At 50.7% G+C, this 16,323-nt stretch overlaps 1 protein-coding gene and 1 pseudogene across 2 annotated transcripts in view; both read right to left on the bottom strand.

Annotated features, from left to right (window-relative positions):
• TECPR2 (tectonin beta-propeller repeat containing 2) overlaps positions 1–16,323 on the bottom strand; it is a gene marked incomplete at both ends in the record, with an annotated part of 81,837 nt that overhangs the window by 50,181 nt on the left and 15,333 nt on the right. The window contains 4 exons of the mRNA XM_079700367.1: positions 1,652–2,625; positions 3,543–3,848; positions 6,782–6,914; positions 8,388–8,700. Of these exons, the coding sequence (XP_079556493.1) occupies positions 1,652–2,625; positions 3,543–3,848; positions 6,782–6,914; positions 8,388–8,700 (1,726 nt within the window). The remainder of the gene's footprint in view (positions 1–1,651; positions 2,626–3,542; positions 3,849–6,781; positions 6,915–8,387; positions 8,701–16,323) is intronic.
• Positions 9,566–9,901, bottom strand: LOC307051031 (mitochondrial import inner membrane translocase subunit TIM14-like; annotated as a pseudogene). The gene has a single exon. The product of its transcript is annotated as a mitochondrial import inner membrane translocase subunit TIM14-like (transcript).

Below are 16,323 nucleotides of genomic sequence, written 5' to 3'. Positions count from 1 at the left end.
ATTTTTTTAAGCGCTGATCCGATCATTGGACACGTGGCACATCATGTGGCTGATGGAAATCTAGCCAAGACACTGCCTGACTGAATCTTGTAGACTAAGGTTTAGATGTTAGGGTTCTTTTAAAAATCAAAGCTAAATAAAGTGTGTACTTTAACAGCTTTCCAAAACTGCAAAAGAAACCCATGTATTTGCACAATCACCCACACATGGACGTTCACTGCTTCGCAGAGTATGGCACCCAACCCCTCTCGATCTGGCCCTGGCTCACCAGGACACGCCTTACCCACCCCCAACGCAACAAAAGATGGCTTTCCAGCTCTCTGGAGGGGGACAAGCGGGGGAGTGGTGAAGGCTGGGGGAGGTCCTCAAAGTACCAGGTGCCCTCTCACCTAGGACTTTTCTAAAGTTCTGGTCTAGAATGCCAACTGCCCACACACTTGGCCTCAGCTGCTTGGCCCCTGCCATGGTTTGTGGGCGCCGTGCCCCGCCTGCACTTTGCTCATCACCATCGCCCAGTTCCACTCAACTGGGAGGATCTGCACACATGTCCAGGACTCTTGAGATCCACGACTGCCTGTCACGGGCACTGCAGTGTCCCCAGCGCCCGACACAGTCTGGCAGCCGAAGGCACTCACGAAAGGGTGAATGCGCGGAAGACTGAGTGAAAGGGCATTCTGTCTTAAAACAAATAAGCAGGACGTTTCACTTTCGAGGTAGGACAGACAGCACAGAGGTTTGGGAGAGACGGCCCTGGCCCCACCTGCCATGCGACCTGCTGAGAAGCCACTTAACTGTCTGAGTCTCCACGTCCTCCTGTGAAACGGGAGCACCTAGTTCGTGGGTTTTGTTTTTAGAGAAGTATATGAGTTAAACTTGTAAAGTGCTTAGCGTGGCACCTGGCACATGGTGAGAGCTGCCCCAATGCCACACATCATTAGGATGGAGAGAATCCAGAGGCACATCTGGGGAAAGCACACGTGGCTGTAAGTTCACAAGCATAATCCACACCTCACATCCACTTAGCAGGAAGGGTTACAATACACAGTTAGTTTTGAAACCAAATACATCTAAATAATAATTACTTGTTAAGGAAAACAAGCACTTTTTAAAAGCCACTTTTTTATATAAAATGACCAAGAATAGCTAATAATCGTCTCTTAATTGCATAGGCTAGGTAGAACCCGACCCAGGAAACTGGACACTCGAAACCTGGTTTCTGCACAGCCTGCAGGGGAGCCCTGGCGCCACTGTTTGGAGGTCAGGGAGACACGGCTCCTCGAGACGCGTGTCTGAGGGGCAGAGCCTTCCCCTCCACAAGTGGACGGGCCTCTCGCCACTGGTTCCTGGGAGCGGCCCCCAGGCCAGTCCAGCCGTCCTCTGGGATGACTAGCACTAGCTGCCCGTGCTAGGCCGGCCCCGCCGGAATCAACAAGGAGAGGCTGCTTTTGTTGGTAAAGTGGGTAACTGAGCAGGGGTGACAGGTCAGCAGGAGTCCAAGCCATTCTAGATCCCTGCGCTGGAAATCCCCCAAAGCCAGACTTCCAAATACCTCTGGCATATGGGTTTTACAGTAGGAATATAATTTCTTTGCATAAACAGAAAAATATAATCAGTTTGCCAATGATTTCCCTTAAGAAAGGAGCGCACATACCTCCTCTGACTTCAGCAGCCCGGGCTCGTCTGTGCCCGGCGGGCGCAGGTCCTGCAGGGAGCGGCTCCCTGCCAGCTCTGTCACGCTCGTCTCTGAGGAAGAAGAGGGCAGCCCGTGGGCATAGATGTCCTCCTCGTCACTGGACGTCAACGCCTGGTCCCGAGAGGGCTGCTCACGGGCGCTGGCCACCGAGGCAGAGACCCTGCGAGGCCGTCGTCCTCCTGCACTCCCCAAGTCACATTCGGAAGCAGCCACTGCTTTCTGCCCTGTGTCATCGTCAGCAGCAGCGTGCTGCGGACTCGAGCCGAGGTGGCCTGGGGCCCCCAGGTGCCTCCGGAAGCCCTGCTCTTCACTGGGCTCCTCAGCTCTGGTCCCTGGAAGCCACTGCTCAGCACTGGGCGCCCAGCTGAGGCTGGAAGGCACCGGGGGGGAGCCCGGGAGTGGGGCTTCCGGAAAAGTGCTCTGGGGCTCAGCAGGCTCCGTGCCCCCCGCCTCCCGGGCCTCCACTGAGCTGCCCCGCTCTCGGCAGGGTGACTGTGTGCTCCCTGGCCCACCGCCCACGGGGCAGGACTCCTCTTCGAGCTCCGTGACGTCATCACTCCCTTCCGCGTCCTCCCTCGGATGCCAGGGTGAACTCAACACCCCGCCAGGCGGCTGCATCTCGCCTGTGCCGTCACATAGCGGGATTTTGGTTCTTCCGTCACCTTCTTCATTCAGTGAGTCAGGGGCGGGGAGGGGCGCCTCCAAGACACTAAACGTTTCGGGGTCGCTATATTCTGGCAGGACACTGTTGGCCTCACCACTGAGACTGCACTCCTGGTCAGGAGACCCTGTGCTGGACTGATCCACGATGCTGCCCAAACTCGAGGTCGTGGACAGCAGGTCCGTGTTCGAGGACTGGGGGCTATCACCAGGACACTCCCAGCAGGGAGTCGATTCAAGGGAACTGGGGCAGGTAGTCCCGCTTCCACCTTCTGTTTAAAAGAAGAACGTTTAAGATTAGGTACGAATCTAGTAAGACACTAACTAAAAAACAAAATTTGGGCCTAAGATAAAAGCATTTTAAATGAAGGATATCTAATAGGTGAAGAATACTCTTAAGTACAAATTATCCCAATGCAGGGATGTTTTAAATGGATGCAAATATTGTACACACTGATGGGCTCTGAGGCCTCCTTCAAGAAATGTTAACTAAGAAAAACAAAGGAACAAATGGATCACAGACCAATTTCTTTTAATTATTAAAATGCTAAGGGATCTGGTAACATTTTCCTTCAACATCGCAGTGATCTTTAGCTAGAGAGGCTCAACAGGCACCAAGGAGTAAAAAATTTTTTAAAACTCAGTGTTAAATCCCATATCTGGGAATTCCCTGGCGGTCCAGTGGTTAGGACTCCATGCTTCCACTGCCAAGGGCCCAGGTTCAATCCCTGGTTGGGGAACTACGATCCTACAAGCCATGCAGTGCGGCCTAAAAAAAAAAAAAAAAAAAGAAAAGAGAAAAAAAAGCCCGTATCTGATGACATACCCTACACTGAACATAAATTGATCCATCTAAAGATTTCCATGACCTTCCTTCCAGGTTTATAGAATCTCTGGTCTAATAAATGATGTACATGAATAAACTGAAATTTTTACTTAAATATTGAAAAGTGTAACACCCAGACCTGTTAAGCAGGGTGGTATGTTACATTATAGTTTAATGCTTTATGTGTGTGTATAATGTATAACTATTTCACAGGAAAACTCCTTCGAGGAAGAAAGACATTCGCTTGCTGTGCTTTCCATCGAACGGGCAGTGCTCACTCAGCAAGCAGCAGCCTTCCCAGAGTTTGGTAAAAGGCCCCACGGGGGCGGAAGGAGGTTGTGTGTGCTCTGCCGTGGATGGTACCTGTCTTCTTCTTCCTCTTCTTCTTTTTCACTTTGAGGGGCTTCACAATGAGCTCTTGGTCGAAGTCCTCCGAGCTGATCACACTGAACCTCTTCGAGGTGAGCTGGCCACTCCTGCCCAGCTCGGGAGCCGCCTGCGGCCCGGAGCCGCTGTCGGTGGAGTTGAACGAGCTGCTCCTGCTTCTGGGCTCGCTGGCCACGGAGGAGCCTCTGAGCCTCGTCTCGGAAGGCGTGGCCCCCGGCGGCTTCTCCGCACGCTGCCCATGGACTTGCTCTGGGCATCCTGACGTCTCCAGACCGTCCCGCACTGAGAAAGAAGAGTCAGTTTTACCATGGTTACTGGAGGGAAAGATCGAGTGCTCTTATTAAGGTTTGCCAGCCCTAAATACCAGCCTGCTAAATTCAGAGAAACCAGCAAAACTAAAAGGATTGTACAACAGGTTCCAACACATGGTTTTTGTTCTCCAGGAAGTTCATGTATCAAAATCAGTAAAATAACTCGCAGTAGCTGTCTTTTGTAAATAACTCAAAGTAAGGGACTATCATAAGGTAGAGCATTTCTCACTTCAACTCACAAATAATATATAAAGGTGAGATGCCTATTAAAAAAGGGCTTAGAAAAAAAAAATAATAAGGAAGTAAAAAGGGCTTAGAGGGAATTCCCTGGTGGTGCGGTGGTTAGGACTCGGTGCTTTCACTGCCGGGGCCCCCGTGGTGCAGCCAAAAAACAACTACTCCAGGGGCCTTTGAAAAACACACATGTACCTATAATAAAAATTCTCAAAGTTCAAGGAGGGAAAGGTAATTTTTCACTAGTGCAAACTCAAAACAGAGGAGTTCATTAAAGGAGTCATGTGTGAAGAGGAGAGAGCGCAGAGCAGGACTGGCCGTGGGGTGGTGGGTCCTGGCGCTCTGCCCCCACCTCCATGGACACGTCCTCCTCTCAACACGACACCAGGAGGTTCCAGCCACAGGACCCTCAGCGCAGGACTGGGGCCCATTTTGATCCATCCAGCCATCCTTTTGTTACCGAGTACCTACTGCGTGCCAGACGCGTTCTAGGCATGGAGACACGGTCCTTACCCAGACGGGCGGGCATTCCTGCCTCGGCCGGGGGCCACAAGGGCAGCCTGCAGGCTCCGGAGCACACAGTGGGGACGAGCAGGGCAGGGAAGTGACTTGCAGAAGGTCACACAAGATTACACAGGCAGATCTTGGTCTGGAGCTGCACCGTCCAGTACAGTAGCCACCAGCCATGTAGCTACTTAAATTCAGATTCATTGACATGAAACAAAACTTAAAATCCAGTTCCTCAGTTGCACTCAGCACATTTCGAGTACTCGGCAGCCACGTGTGGGCAGTGCAGTTACAGAGCATCTTCATGCCTGCAGGAAGTCTACTGGCCTCGTGGCTCCTGGTCACTTCTCCCCTGTAAGTGGCACTGCCCCTTGGTGACACTGTTAAGGCCCCCAGCTCACAGGCTCAAGAGTAGAGCTCAGTCCCTTTCTATGAAAGTTACGGCCCTGGAATGATGTTCGCCCCAACTTGCGCTCTGTGACTTAAGAGGTAATTCACTCTCTTCCTGCCATCTCTTGGCAGATTATAAATTCAGGACAGAGACAGCTAGTACTTCATTTTCGTCTTTTTGAGGCTAAATATCTGGCTAAAGTGAGGCTGTTTTTTATATTCTCCCAGCAGCCAAACCTCGTATTCTAACGTTTAAAAGACAAACTCTATAGCCGTGTCCCAGGCAGGCCGCTCCCTCCCGTGCTGGAGGGAGGGAGCCCCACTTCCTGCCCAGGATCCCCGCTGCCTCTCTTGCGGTCACTCAGACATTAGCTGACGCTGGTCAGAGGAGAAACACCGAGGATGGCCCTGTGTCCAAGAGACCCAAGGGAAGCGGTGGCATGCCCACAGCCATGGCACAGGGCGGGCCCTCCTGACTAACCTGGCGAGGCAGGGGAGACAGCGGCTGAAGCGGAAATCTGGACGGTGACTTGGGGCTTGTCACGCACTACCCCAATCCTCAGTTTTCTAATCTGAGAGAGGAGGACACCACTGACTAACGTGCTAGGGCCTTCTTCAAACCATGTGCTGCGTTAGGGCCACAAGGTGAGTCACGAGAGCCTTGCAATCAAAAATCTATTCTTTCGTAAGGTAAGTGGTAAGTCAATGACTCTGCAGTCAAGGAGCAGCAGGAAAAGGGCCCCAGGAACACGGTGAGGAGAGACTGACTCAACTAAGGCGACTGGAAGAAGTTATCAAAAGCGCGGCGATATCGACCGAGCCTTGAATGATGAGGGGGAGGGGTGCAGAGGGCAGCACCCGAGGAGGGCAGGCCTCGTCGGGGAGACCCCAGCAGCAGTGTCAGGACAGGGGCACAGCGAGCGAGGAAGGGCCAAGGCCGCTCCAGCCCCAGGGAGGAAGGCGGCCTGGTTAGGGAAAGGCGGGGGCAGGACGCCTGTGCAACTGCCCGGTGAACTTCAGAGGCCCCACGAGGTGCTGGCATCTGTGGGCACTGCCCTCACCTCGGGCATCGGGCCCTCCCGCACAGGGCTGTTCGGAGGACTGGACGAAATTGTGAATGTTAAGTGCTTAGCAGAGTCTCTGGAAGACGGTGAGCACAACTCAGTAATGACAAGATGGGGAGGGGCAGTGGGGCAGGGGCCACACAGCTGTTGTTGCGACCACCAGGAACAAATACATAAAGTACCATGGCCGTGTGCGTGCACGACAACACAGAGAAAGGTTCTTTGCTCATTAGAATTTGGGCTTAAATATGAATTACCAAAAAAAAGTCAAAAGCACAGAGAATAATCAATACTATAAGGAAGAACTATGTTAAAGGTAAAAAAACATGTCCCAGGTGACAGACTGAAATGTTCTAAAATCTTATGCATCAATCCCACAGGCTGTCTCAGAGTGTCGGACGGAGATCAGACAGGTGGGCGCCGAGTTCTCCTGCCTACTCACCCAACCTCCCTGACCTCCAGACCCACAGAAGCAACGCCACCAAATGTGAAACCCTGGCTGATGTAAGCCTGAAAGCAAGTAACCTTCAAGAAAAGTCTCACAAACCGTCTTTTCAGAATCAAAGGAAGCCCTCTGAACACCTCCGTGTTTCGAAAAAGCTACAATCATTTAACGAGCAAAAAAATGGTACATTTTATACATCACAAACTGTAATTACATACATTTTATAACAAATACATTTTATAACATTTTACAACAAATACAAACCTATTGATGCTAGTCCTTCAGGCCTGCTTGAAATTCTTATAATGTTCCTGTCTCCCTTTAAGAAAAATATTTCATCTTCTGTGCAGGAAACAGACACGATATCACCTGATCCTTCCAAACCAGCAATTGTGGCCTGTCCAAAAAAAAAAAAAAAATCACAAAACCAGGCAATAGTAACAGTTCAAATCGTACAAGTGTGTGTAGGAATCCAAGGAAGTCCAACAAGTGCTCTTCGTTATCATGACTTCTGAAACTTAGGGTAATTCAATCCAAAGTTAGGTAATATCTGACGGATGTGTGACTGAGTTGTACCCCCTGCCAGGAAATTTATGAGACTGAGCGAGCCGTCTCTCCCCGCCTCTCAGCCACCCTCTGAACCGGTCCCCGCCTTGCTCCCCGCTCCCTGGTCGCCCTCGTCTGGCTTCAGGTGCATCAACTGGCCTGTCCAAACCCCAGCCCTGTTCCTCCACGTCACACGCTCTGCTTGAATTGTTTTCCTGACCCTTGCTCACTGGGAGAGTTCCAACTTGATTCAGAGGCCACCTCCTTAGGAAGCGTCCCTGACAAGCTCACCCTCCTCAGCAATGCCCAGGACTCTTCAGAGCTCACAGCACTTTACACAAACCCCCACCTGGCACATCTCTCCTGGGCTGGAATGTGTGCTCCCAGGAAGAAGAAGGTCAGTTTTTCTTTCTACTAAACCAGTAGTACCAGGCATGGCTGATAACAATCATTAAGAAGCCTTGCAGATGAATTTCATTTTCTGTTCACACAACTAAGAAAACCCTTTGATTTCTAAGCAGAGTGAAGCTCTGCTTATAAAGAAAAGGGCGTCTGTTAGAGGCCTGCTGACTTCAAGAAGGAAGAACGTGAGAGTAGGATGGGGGTGGAATGTGGGGTGAAGAGATGACGTACAAACAGCAAGAGCTCTGCTCTTAAGAATAAACTGAAACTACACAGTTTTGGTTTTTTTAAATTCCTAATTCCACCTCTGTTGGCAATAACCTCTTACCATCCTGATTTAAACAGAAAATGTTTTCTACCATGATTTAATAATGCTGGGGAAAAAAATAACACTGGAAAGTTGTCCAAATACATCATTAAGTAAAGTGGGGAAAAAAATGGCAAAACAATGTGGCTCCATTTGGGTAGGAGAAATAAGGGTAAAAGAACAGGGTGGAAAGAAAGCTAGAGAAAGAGCCCCCTGCCCAACTCAGCGTTGCCCTGCGGAGGCCTTGGGGAATGAGTCCCTATCTTACTGTTTCCGTCATGTTTGAGTTTTCATTTAATACGCTCACAGTAATTTGGTAGGCAGAAAACACGTGATCCAAAGAAATTATAAAGAACAAGTTTAATTTTGTGCTTAAATAAAAAACACACACACTTTCTTAGCAGGGGACAGGACTATGAATATTTAAACCAAATATTTTTTCAAATCTACAAAAACAACCAAACCTTCACTTGGATTCCTTGACGGGCCCAATGGAAAAAGCAAAGCATCAGAATCAACACCACTCCTTCTATCATCTGAGAAATGAAGCAGAATAGTCCATAAACATTCTCTTGCCTCTAGACACCAAAGATGTGGTACAATCACTTTACTTACCTGGTTGACGGTGTCTAGAAGGTAAATACTATATTCATTCCAACTCAACACCCAGCCTTCTTGAAAGAAACATGAAACAAGCCCCAGGTGTTTCTCGGGTGAGCTGCAACTTCCCCCGTCAGAGGATTCCAGGCGCGGGTAAAGCTCGAAAGGCTTGACTCCTCCAGCAAAGACATCTTTTAAGATAAACGTGGCCTGAACGGTCCCATGGATGTCAGCCTTCCACAGCCGGAGCCCAGGCCGTGATGCGTACAAGGTTAGATCACTTTGCTTACAAAGTCCTGGTATAAAACAAGCACCAAATTTCCCAGTGCTGAAATTACAAGAAAAAAAGGAGGAAAGAAAGAAAGAGAATGGACTGATTTAAAGTGCTAGCTGTCAACCCCCGTATAAACTCGAACAAGAATTTCTGGACTAAGCCAAAACAAGATCGATTCTTTTTCGAACCCTTTTCTACAGTGTATTTTTTAGTTAACTGAACCGCCTGGCCAACCCTGAGGCCACAGAGGACCCGGTCTCTGTCTTGCACTCCCTACAGCATCCTCAGAAGTGTGCACCCCGCTGAGCACACGTTCCAGTTACTGCACACAGTACTTTTTTCTTTTTTTTTAAATCATGCTGTTATAGTTTTTAATGTATGAAATCTGAAACAATTTAGATTTATCACTGACACAGTGATAAATACATACCTAGATCAGTTTCTGAGGTTAAGTTGTGGCTAAATTCACTTTTAAGTTCAAGGTTCTAAGTGACTGGCGGAGTCCTCTGTGCCTTGAACAGCCTCCTGCCCCGATGAGATGAGCCCCTACGATAACAACCTGTGCTAATTCCATCATATTTATCACACTGTACTTTAATTATCACTTTATCAGTCTCCCATCAGATTGGGGATTCCTTCAGGGAGAGACTACCTTGTTCACTTTGTCTTGAAATAGGTACCAAATTATTTGACAAATGGGTAATGAACAACACTTCAAATGGCATGCATTTATCCATAATTGCTGAGTATTAACCTACAAATATTCTATAATCCGATTTTAAATCCTCAAATTTATACCAAGGCTTTCATTTAGCTTATGCTAATTTTTAAAATGTGTAGCTTTGAGGCGTTTTATTATAAAAAGCTGGTACTCACATACATAAATGAGTAAGAACTTAACATTTATCACATATTTACTTCATTTTTTAGCTTGGCCTTCTAGTAAATCTTCATTGATTTTGGCTGCTATATAAGGAGATCCTCCTGTGTCTGGGTGATTTAAAAGCATAATTTGTCAATGAGCACCTCTTATGTTTCCCTTATTGGCAGTAGGGCTTACACCTAGTATTAATGATGCTTCCCATTTTGTCATTTTGGGTTCAAACCCACCTCTGTAATAGCCACGACTGAAGGCAGATTTCGGTAAACTTTGAACAACTTGTTTTACTTGAGGTTCCATGTGCTTCATGGCTTGCAAAGCGTAACCCCAGGCAAATCCTGCAGCAGCAATGGTCAGTCCAACCGCTACCACTGTACTGGCCGTGGTTCCCGCTCAGCTCCCCGGCTCCACCTGGAGCGTGGCTCATCCCAACCCACCAACTCTATGCCTCTACCCTGCACACAGTGCTTTATCTCCACTCTCCTTTAATCCTCAACACAGCCCTGTGAGGGAAGTATCACGACTCCCATTTCAGAGAAGAGGAAACGGAGGCAGAAGTGACAGACCCAGGCCTGACCATCCTCTCCCTGCTCTGAAATTCTGTTCCTTCTAACATCTGACTGCTGTGCTCATCCCAACATCCCAGTGAATGAGCTTTATGTCCAGAATTGGGGCAGCACTTTCAGAATTTCTCTTAAACCCGTCAGAGGGACCAGTCTCCATTCTGATCCTCCGGCTTGGGTTTTTTTTCCTTCTATTTTTAATATCATGAAATATCTAACACAAACAAAAGAATATATGTGCTTTGAAGCCTAATAATGAAATATACACCCAGGAACCCATCCCTCAACTTTGGAAATAAATCGGTAGTCACATCGCTGATGCTCTCTGGCTCCAAGAGTCCCTGCCCACTCCGTTCCCCATGTGTGAGCCCTACATTTTTTTTTTTTTTTTTTTTTTGCGGTACGCGGGCCTCTCACTGCTGTGGCTTCTCCCGTTGCAGAGCACAGGCTCCGGACGCGCAGGCTCAGCGGCCATGGCTCACGGGCCCAGCCGCTCCACGGCATGTGGGATCTTCCCGGATCGGGGCACGAACCCGTGTCCCCTGCCTCGGCAGGCGGACTCTCAACCACTGTGCCACCAGGGAAGCCCTGTGAGCCCTGAATTTTGTGTTCATTATTCCCTTGCGTTTATCGATAGTTTAACCACATACCTACGTACTCCTAAACACTACATAATTTAGTACTGTTTGCCTTCCATTTGTATAAAAATAATAGTACGATGCTATTTGCATCCTTTTGCAACTGCTTTTAACTTAACATAATATTTCTAAGATTTATCCTTGTTGATTAAAAAAAAAGCTGTAGCTTATTCATTTCCACTGCTATAAAGCGTTCCACAATTTATTCCCCCTCTTGTTGAAGGGTATTTGAATTATTTCCACTTCTTCGCTTTGAATAGTGCTCATTATGAGCATTTCTGCAAATAACCTCCGAGGACACAGGCTAAGAGTTTGTCAAGGATACTTCAGAAGTGGAACTGCTGGATTGTTGGGTAACTGCTGGGCTGTTGAGTAAAAGCAGATTCAAGTTTGGAAGACAACTTCAAACTTCTTCCAATGTGTTTACACCAGCCTATACTCTCATCAGCAATCTATGAGTTCTCATTGCTCCACATCTTTGCCAAATCTCAGACGTCCACCAGAATTCAAATATTAAGAGTTTCAGTTTGGGGGCTTCCCTGGCGGCGCAATGGTTAAGAATCCGCCTGCCAATGCAGGGGACATGGGTTCGAGCCCTGGCCCAGGAAGATCCCACACGCGGTGGAGCAACTAAGCCCATGTGCCACAACTACTGAGCCTGCACTCTAGAGCCCATGAGACACAACTACTGAGCCCGTGTGCCACAACTACTGATCCCGTGTGCCACAACTACTGAGTCCGTGTGCCATAACTACTGAGCCTGTGCTCTAGAGCATGTGCTCTGCAACAAGAGAAGCCACAACAATGAGAAACCCACGCACCGCAACGAAGAGTAGCCCCCGCTCACTGCAACTAGAGAAAGCCCACACAGCAACGAAGACCCAATGCAGCCAAAAATAAATAAATAAATAAATTGATTGATTGATTTAAAGAAGAGTTTCAGTTTAACCCTAAGTCCTGCTGATTCTCTCTCCAAAGTATTTCTCTGATTTTGAACAGTAGAAAGAGGACTGGCTTTAGGTCGACACCTGGGCTCAATTTCCAGCCCTGACATTTAATAGCTACGTGGTATGGATCTCAGTTTCCTAGTCTGTAAACCAGGGATAATAATTCCCATCTCAAAGGTTGATGTGAGGATTGAATGACAATCTATGAAGACACAAGAAAGCAATGCTTGTGACACTGTAAGTCCCCACAAATGCTCAACTGCCTCTAATTCCCCCCTGTTACCATTGTGTCTCCCGTGGGTGCTGAGCCCTCTCCTCACCCTCACTGCACACACAGCACGCCCGACCCCCAGGGAGGCATCCACAGGGCCCATCTCACAAAGGCACGCAGATAAAGTTATCTGGGTGTTTCCCTGCACTTCAGCGTCTCACTACACCCCTTTGGCACCTCAGTAACTAAATCCTTCCAGACAGGGTCCAAGGAGGACACTGAATATCCAATTCAGCTTTGAATTGAAAATTGTTAGACTAAACAAGAATGGAGATCGTTAGACTAACCGAACACTGTAGACCGTTCATGGACAGCTCCGTAATCAGCATCCTGTTCTGATTATTTTCTTTAGTGATCTGTTCTGCAAAGCTTCTCTAAATAGAGACACCCAAAGGAGCTCTGGCACGGTAGCCTATAACCTCTTCCTCCTGCCTTTCCTGTCAAATCAATTTCTATTTGGTGATCCAATTTTCAAATCTATTTTCCTTCTACTAATAAGTCCTCTTAAAAATCTCTTGTCGGACTTCCCTGGTGGCACAGTGGTAAAGAATCCACCTGCCAATGCAGGGGACACAGGTTCGAGCTCCAGTCTGGAAAGATCTCACATGCCGCGGAGCAACTAAGCCCGTGTGCCACAACTACTGAGCCTGCGCCCTAGAGCCCGCACTCTGCAACAAGAGAAGCCACTGCAATGAGACGCCCGCGCACCGCAACCAAGAGTAGCCCCCGCTTGCCGCAACTAGAGAACGCACGCGTGCAGACGCCAACACAGCCATAAATAAATAAATAAAGATTTATTTATTTATTAAAAAAAAAATCTCCTGTCACTTCACCTTAGGTGACTAAAGCGTTCATTTTAACAAACATTTAGTGAGCTCCTGAACCATGTAAGAGACTATACGCTGCAGGCAACGTGAAGGATGCAGAAAAGGAAGGTCTCGGCCCTGTCTTAGAACGCCCTGCAGCAGATGTACATCTGCGAGGTGCCATCTCTGAGGCTCAGAGGGCTGCTCGAGGACTACAGACAAAGGGGACACGTTTTGACCTGGGCATCAAAGGCTACACCTCGGTCACTGAGTGGACAATGACCAGATTGAGAAAGGGGAGTGGGCACTCCAGGGAAGGACAGGCTGAGCAGGGGCCTGGCGTGGGGCTGCCTCTGAGGAGCTGCTGAAATGTGTCGGGAGCGGGTTGGGGGAAGGCAGTTAAGTTGGGGATAACTAGCTACAGCCGGGTGCAAACTGTCCTCCACCCCAGACTCGGCCACCACCTGCCTGCAGGGTGATTCTGCAACACTTGCTGTTGTCATTCTGAATCAGACACAAAAACTCCAACTTTTTTTTTTTTTTTTTTTTTTGCGGTACGCAGGCCTCTCACTGCTGTGGCCTCTCCCGTTGCAGAGCACAGGCTCCGGACGCGCAGGCTCAGGGGCCATGGCTCACGGGCCCAGCCGCTCCATGGCATGTGGGATCTTCCCGGACCAGGGCATGAACCCGTGTCCCCTGCATCGGCAGGCGGACTCTGAACCACTGCGTCACCAGGGAAGCCCAAAAAACTCCAGCTTTTAAGGTCTAAGCACTGCAGGATTCTAAAATCATAAACCCATTAACTTAGTTTCTTAATTTTGGTGGAGATGATTTCTAGAAAAACCACTGGTGACTTTAAAAGACACCTTAATTCCCTTTATGAGCCACATTAATATGAAAGAAGTGCTGCCAGTGATCAAATTCTAACCAGCAAATGGTGTTTTCTAACTTATGTATAATAATACTGAGCACAGACAGAGAGCCTGAAACGGGAGAACGAGCCACAGGCGGGACAATCGTCTCCACAGCCAAATGCCCAAAGGCCACCAGACGGGCACGACGTGGCTCTGGCGGGGGCGCAGGCTCCACACCCCACACCCGGCCCGGACTGCAACACGCAGGCGCTGTCGACCCAGGACGGTCCTCCCGACTGGACCGCGGGACACGGCGACTGGCATGGGGAGGGCGCCAACATACACACAGAAGAGAACCGAGACGGAACACACCTCGGGGGATGGCTGGGGACTTTGAGATTTTCTGGGAGAAACATACACGCTGTTCTGTCCAGCCTGAGGCGGTTCGCAGACTGGGTCAGGAGAGGACGACCTTGTCTCCCGGCACTCCCTGCGCCTGTCCCCGAGCCCGGCTTCCCCGTTCGCCCACAGCAGCCACCCAACATGCCGCCACACGCTCCATCCAACCTCTCGCCAGCCCGCGCGGTCCCCTCCAGGCACCCCCTAGTTCTGCGCTCCCATCTACACAGAAAGAGTCCTGCCTACACTCACTGCCCACTCGCCCTCCCTCAGCCCCTCCAATGCCATGGCCTGTGCCCCACGAGGGCGGGCACGCGCGACCGCCACGTTGCCAGAGCCAAAGGTCCGGCTCAGTCCACCTCTCGGGGCTGATCAGCGGCTCCGACACGGCTCTCCCTGACACGTAAGCAATGGAGTGCCCCGGAATGCGAGGCCTCCCTGTTCCCTAGTGACACTCACTCCCCAGGTGAGCTCCTCTGTCCCAGAGCTTTGAACACTGTCTAACGGCTAACGCCCCCGCGTGCACAGCTGCGGCCCCACCTGCTTCCCGAGCTCGGCCGCGGCTCCTCCGCCAGCCTTCTCGACACCAGTATCCGGCAGCCCCGCCTGGCCAAGTGCTCAGGCCACCGTCTCCGAGGGATCCTCTCTCTCACACCCCGGAGCCAACACACCCGTCGGCTCTGCCTTCAAAGTGCCCCCACCACCCCGGCCTGGCGTGAGGCCCTGCTCTCACCTGACTCGCCCGGGAGCCCCCGCCAGCCTCCCTGAGCAGCTGCCCTTGCCCCCCTCACGCAGCAGCAGGACTGACTCCCCGGGGTCACGGCCGCTCGTGACTCTTGATGGCACTGGCATAAAGCAGCCCCTGAGCAGGGCCCACAGGATGGGCCGCCCCCAGCGCCCCTGCCCCCCAGCACCTGGCCTGTGCTCCTCGACCCTTCGTACAGGCAGTGCTTCTGCCGCCCCCCCATCCTCCCTCAGGAGTCTGCTCAGGCTCCACCCGCCTGCCTGCCCTAAACACACACCTGCTAAGGCAGGCATCCTCGCTAGCTCCATACCCATTTATCCCCAGACTAAGAAGGGCGCCCGGCACACAGCAGAGACTCAGTAAGGATTTTCCAATGTTGAATGAATAAACACTCCCCCTGGGTGACCTCATCCAAGGCCAGAGGTCTCCATGTCACCTGCATCTGATGACCTCATTTTCATTTCTGGCCGAAACCCCTTCCCTGAGTTTCCAACCTGTATATGTTACGCTGGACTGTGATTCCTGCTTAGTTACCTAACAGGCATCTCAGATGCAACAGCCCCAGGACAGAATTCCTGAAGCCTAGACCTGAACCCTGGTCTTCCCATCTCAGTTAAATGGCTTCACCATCTGTCTAGTTGCTTTAGCCAAGGGCACGGAAACCCCTTCTTATTGTTCCTTTCTCCCCGTTGGCCCCTGCGTCCGATTCACCCCATTACCCTCCATCCCCCTCCCCTCTCCTCTCGGCCGGGCACCCAGGCGAGGCCTCCGTGCCACTCCTGGGCTCCTGCAGCAGCCTCCTCACTGTGCCCTGCCTGCCCGTCTCCAGCGAAGTCTCCAGGCAGATCCAGGGTAGCCCAGACAGTCCTTCTCCTGCCTGAAGCCCCCCCTACACTGGTTTTCCGTCTCGCCTAGAATAACGCGGTTGGCAGCATCCCTCGCCCTGCGCTGGCTCAGGCCCTCCTTTCCAGCACCCGGCCCACTGCTCCGCAGCCACCCCAGCCTCCTTCTGGCTCCTCGAACGTTCCAGGCCCTGGCCCGATCCAGGGCCTTGGCATCTGCTGTCCCCTGAGACCAGAATGCTCTTCCTACGCTTTAGGCTTCAGCCCACAGATCTCTTCCCCAGAGGCCTTTCCTGACCATTCTGTCTAAGAGAGGCCCTGCCCCCAGCCGACACCTCACCCTGACGTTGCCTCTATAGCACTGACCGCAGCCTAGACCTTTATCTTACTTGAGGGCAGAGGCCCGTCCCCTGGCTCACCGCTGTCCCACCGTGTGCCACCCAGAGGGACACGGCTGCATGGAGCACCACTTCCAGGAGGCAGACACGGCCGACGTCCTTTTCTAACCACAACCTAACCCGGCACACGACAGACACAAGCCTTCAGGACACAGAAGTTAAAAACGTTTCCGTTCATTCTGTCACCCCTCACTTCTCTAATACAGCTCCCTAGGAGAAACGGGCCCCGTTTATCTGTTTCTGCATCCTGAAACGGTGCCTGGCCCAAGAGTAGGCTTCTAAAGGAAGCTGCCAAAAGACTTGGCTACACAAACGCACCAGGAGAGGTTCACGC

Source organism: Hyperoodon ampullatus, assembly GCF_949752795.1.
Source record: "Hyperoodon ampullatus genome assembly, chromosome: 3".
In the NCBI taxonomy this organism is placed as follows: Eukaryota; Metazoa; Chordata; class Mammalia; order Artiodactyla; family Ziphiidae; genus Hyperoodon; species Hyperoodon ampullatus.
This window is presented reverse-complemented; position numbering and strand designations above follow the sequence as displayed.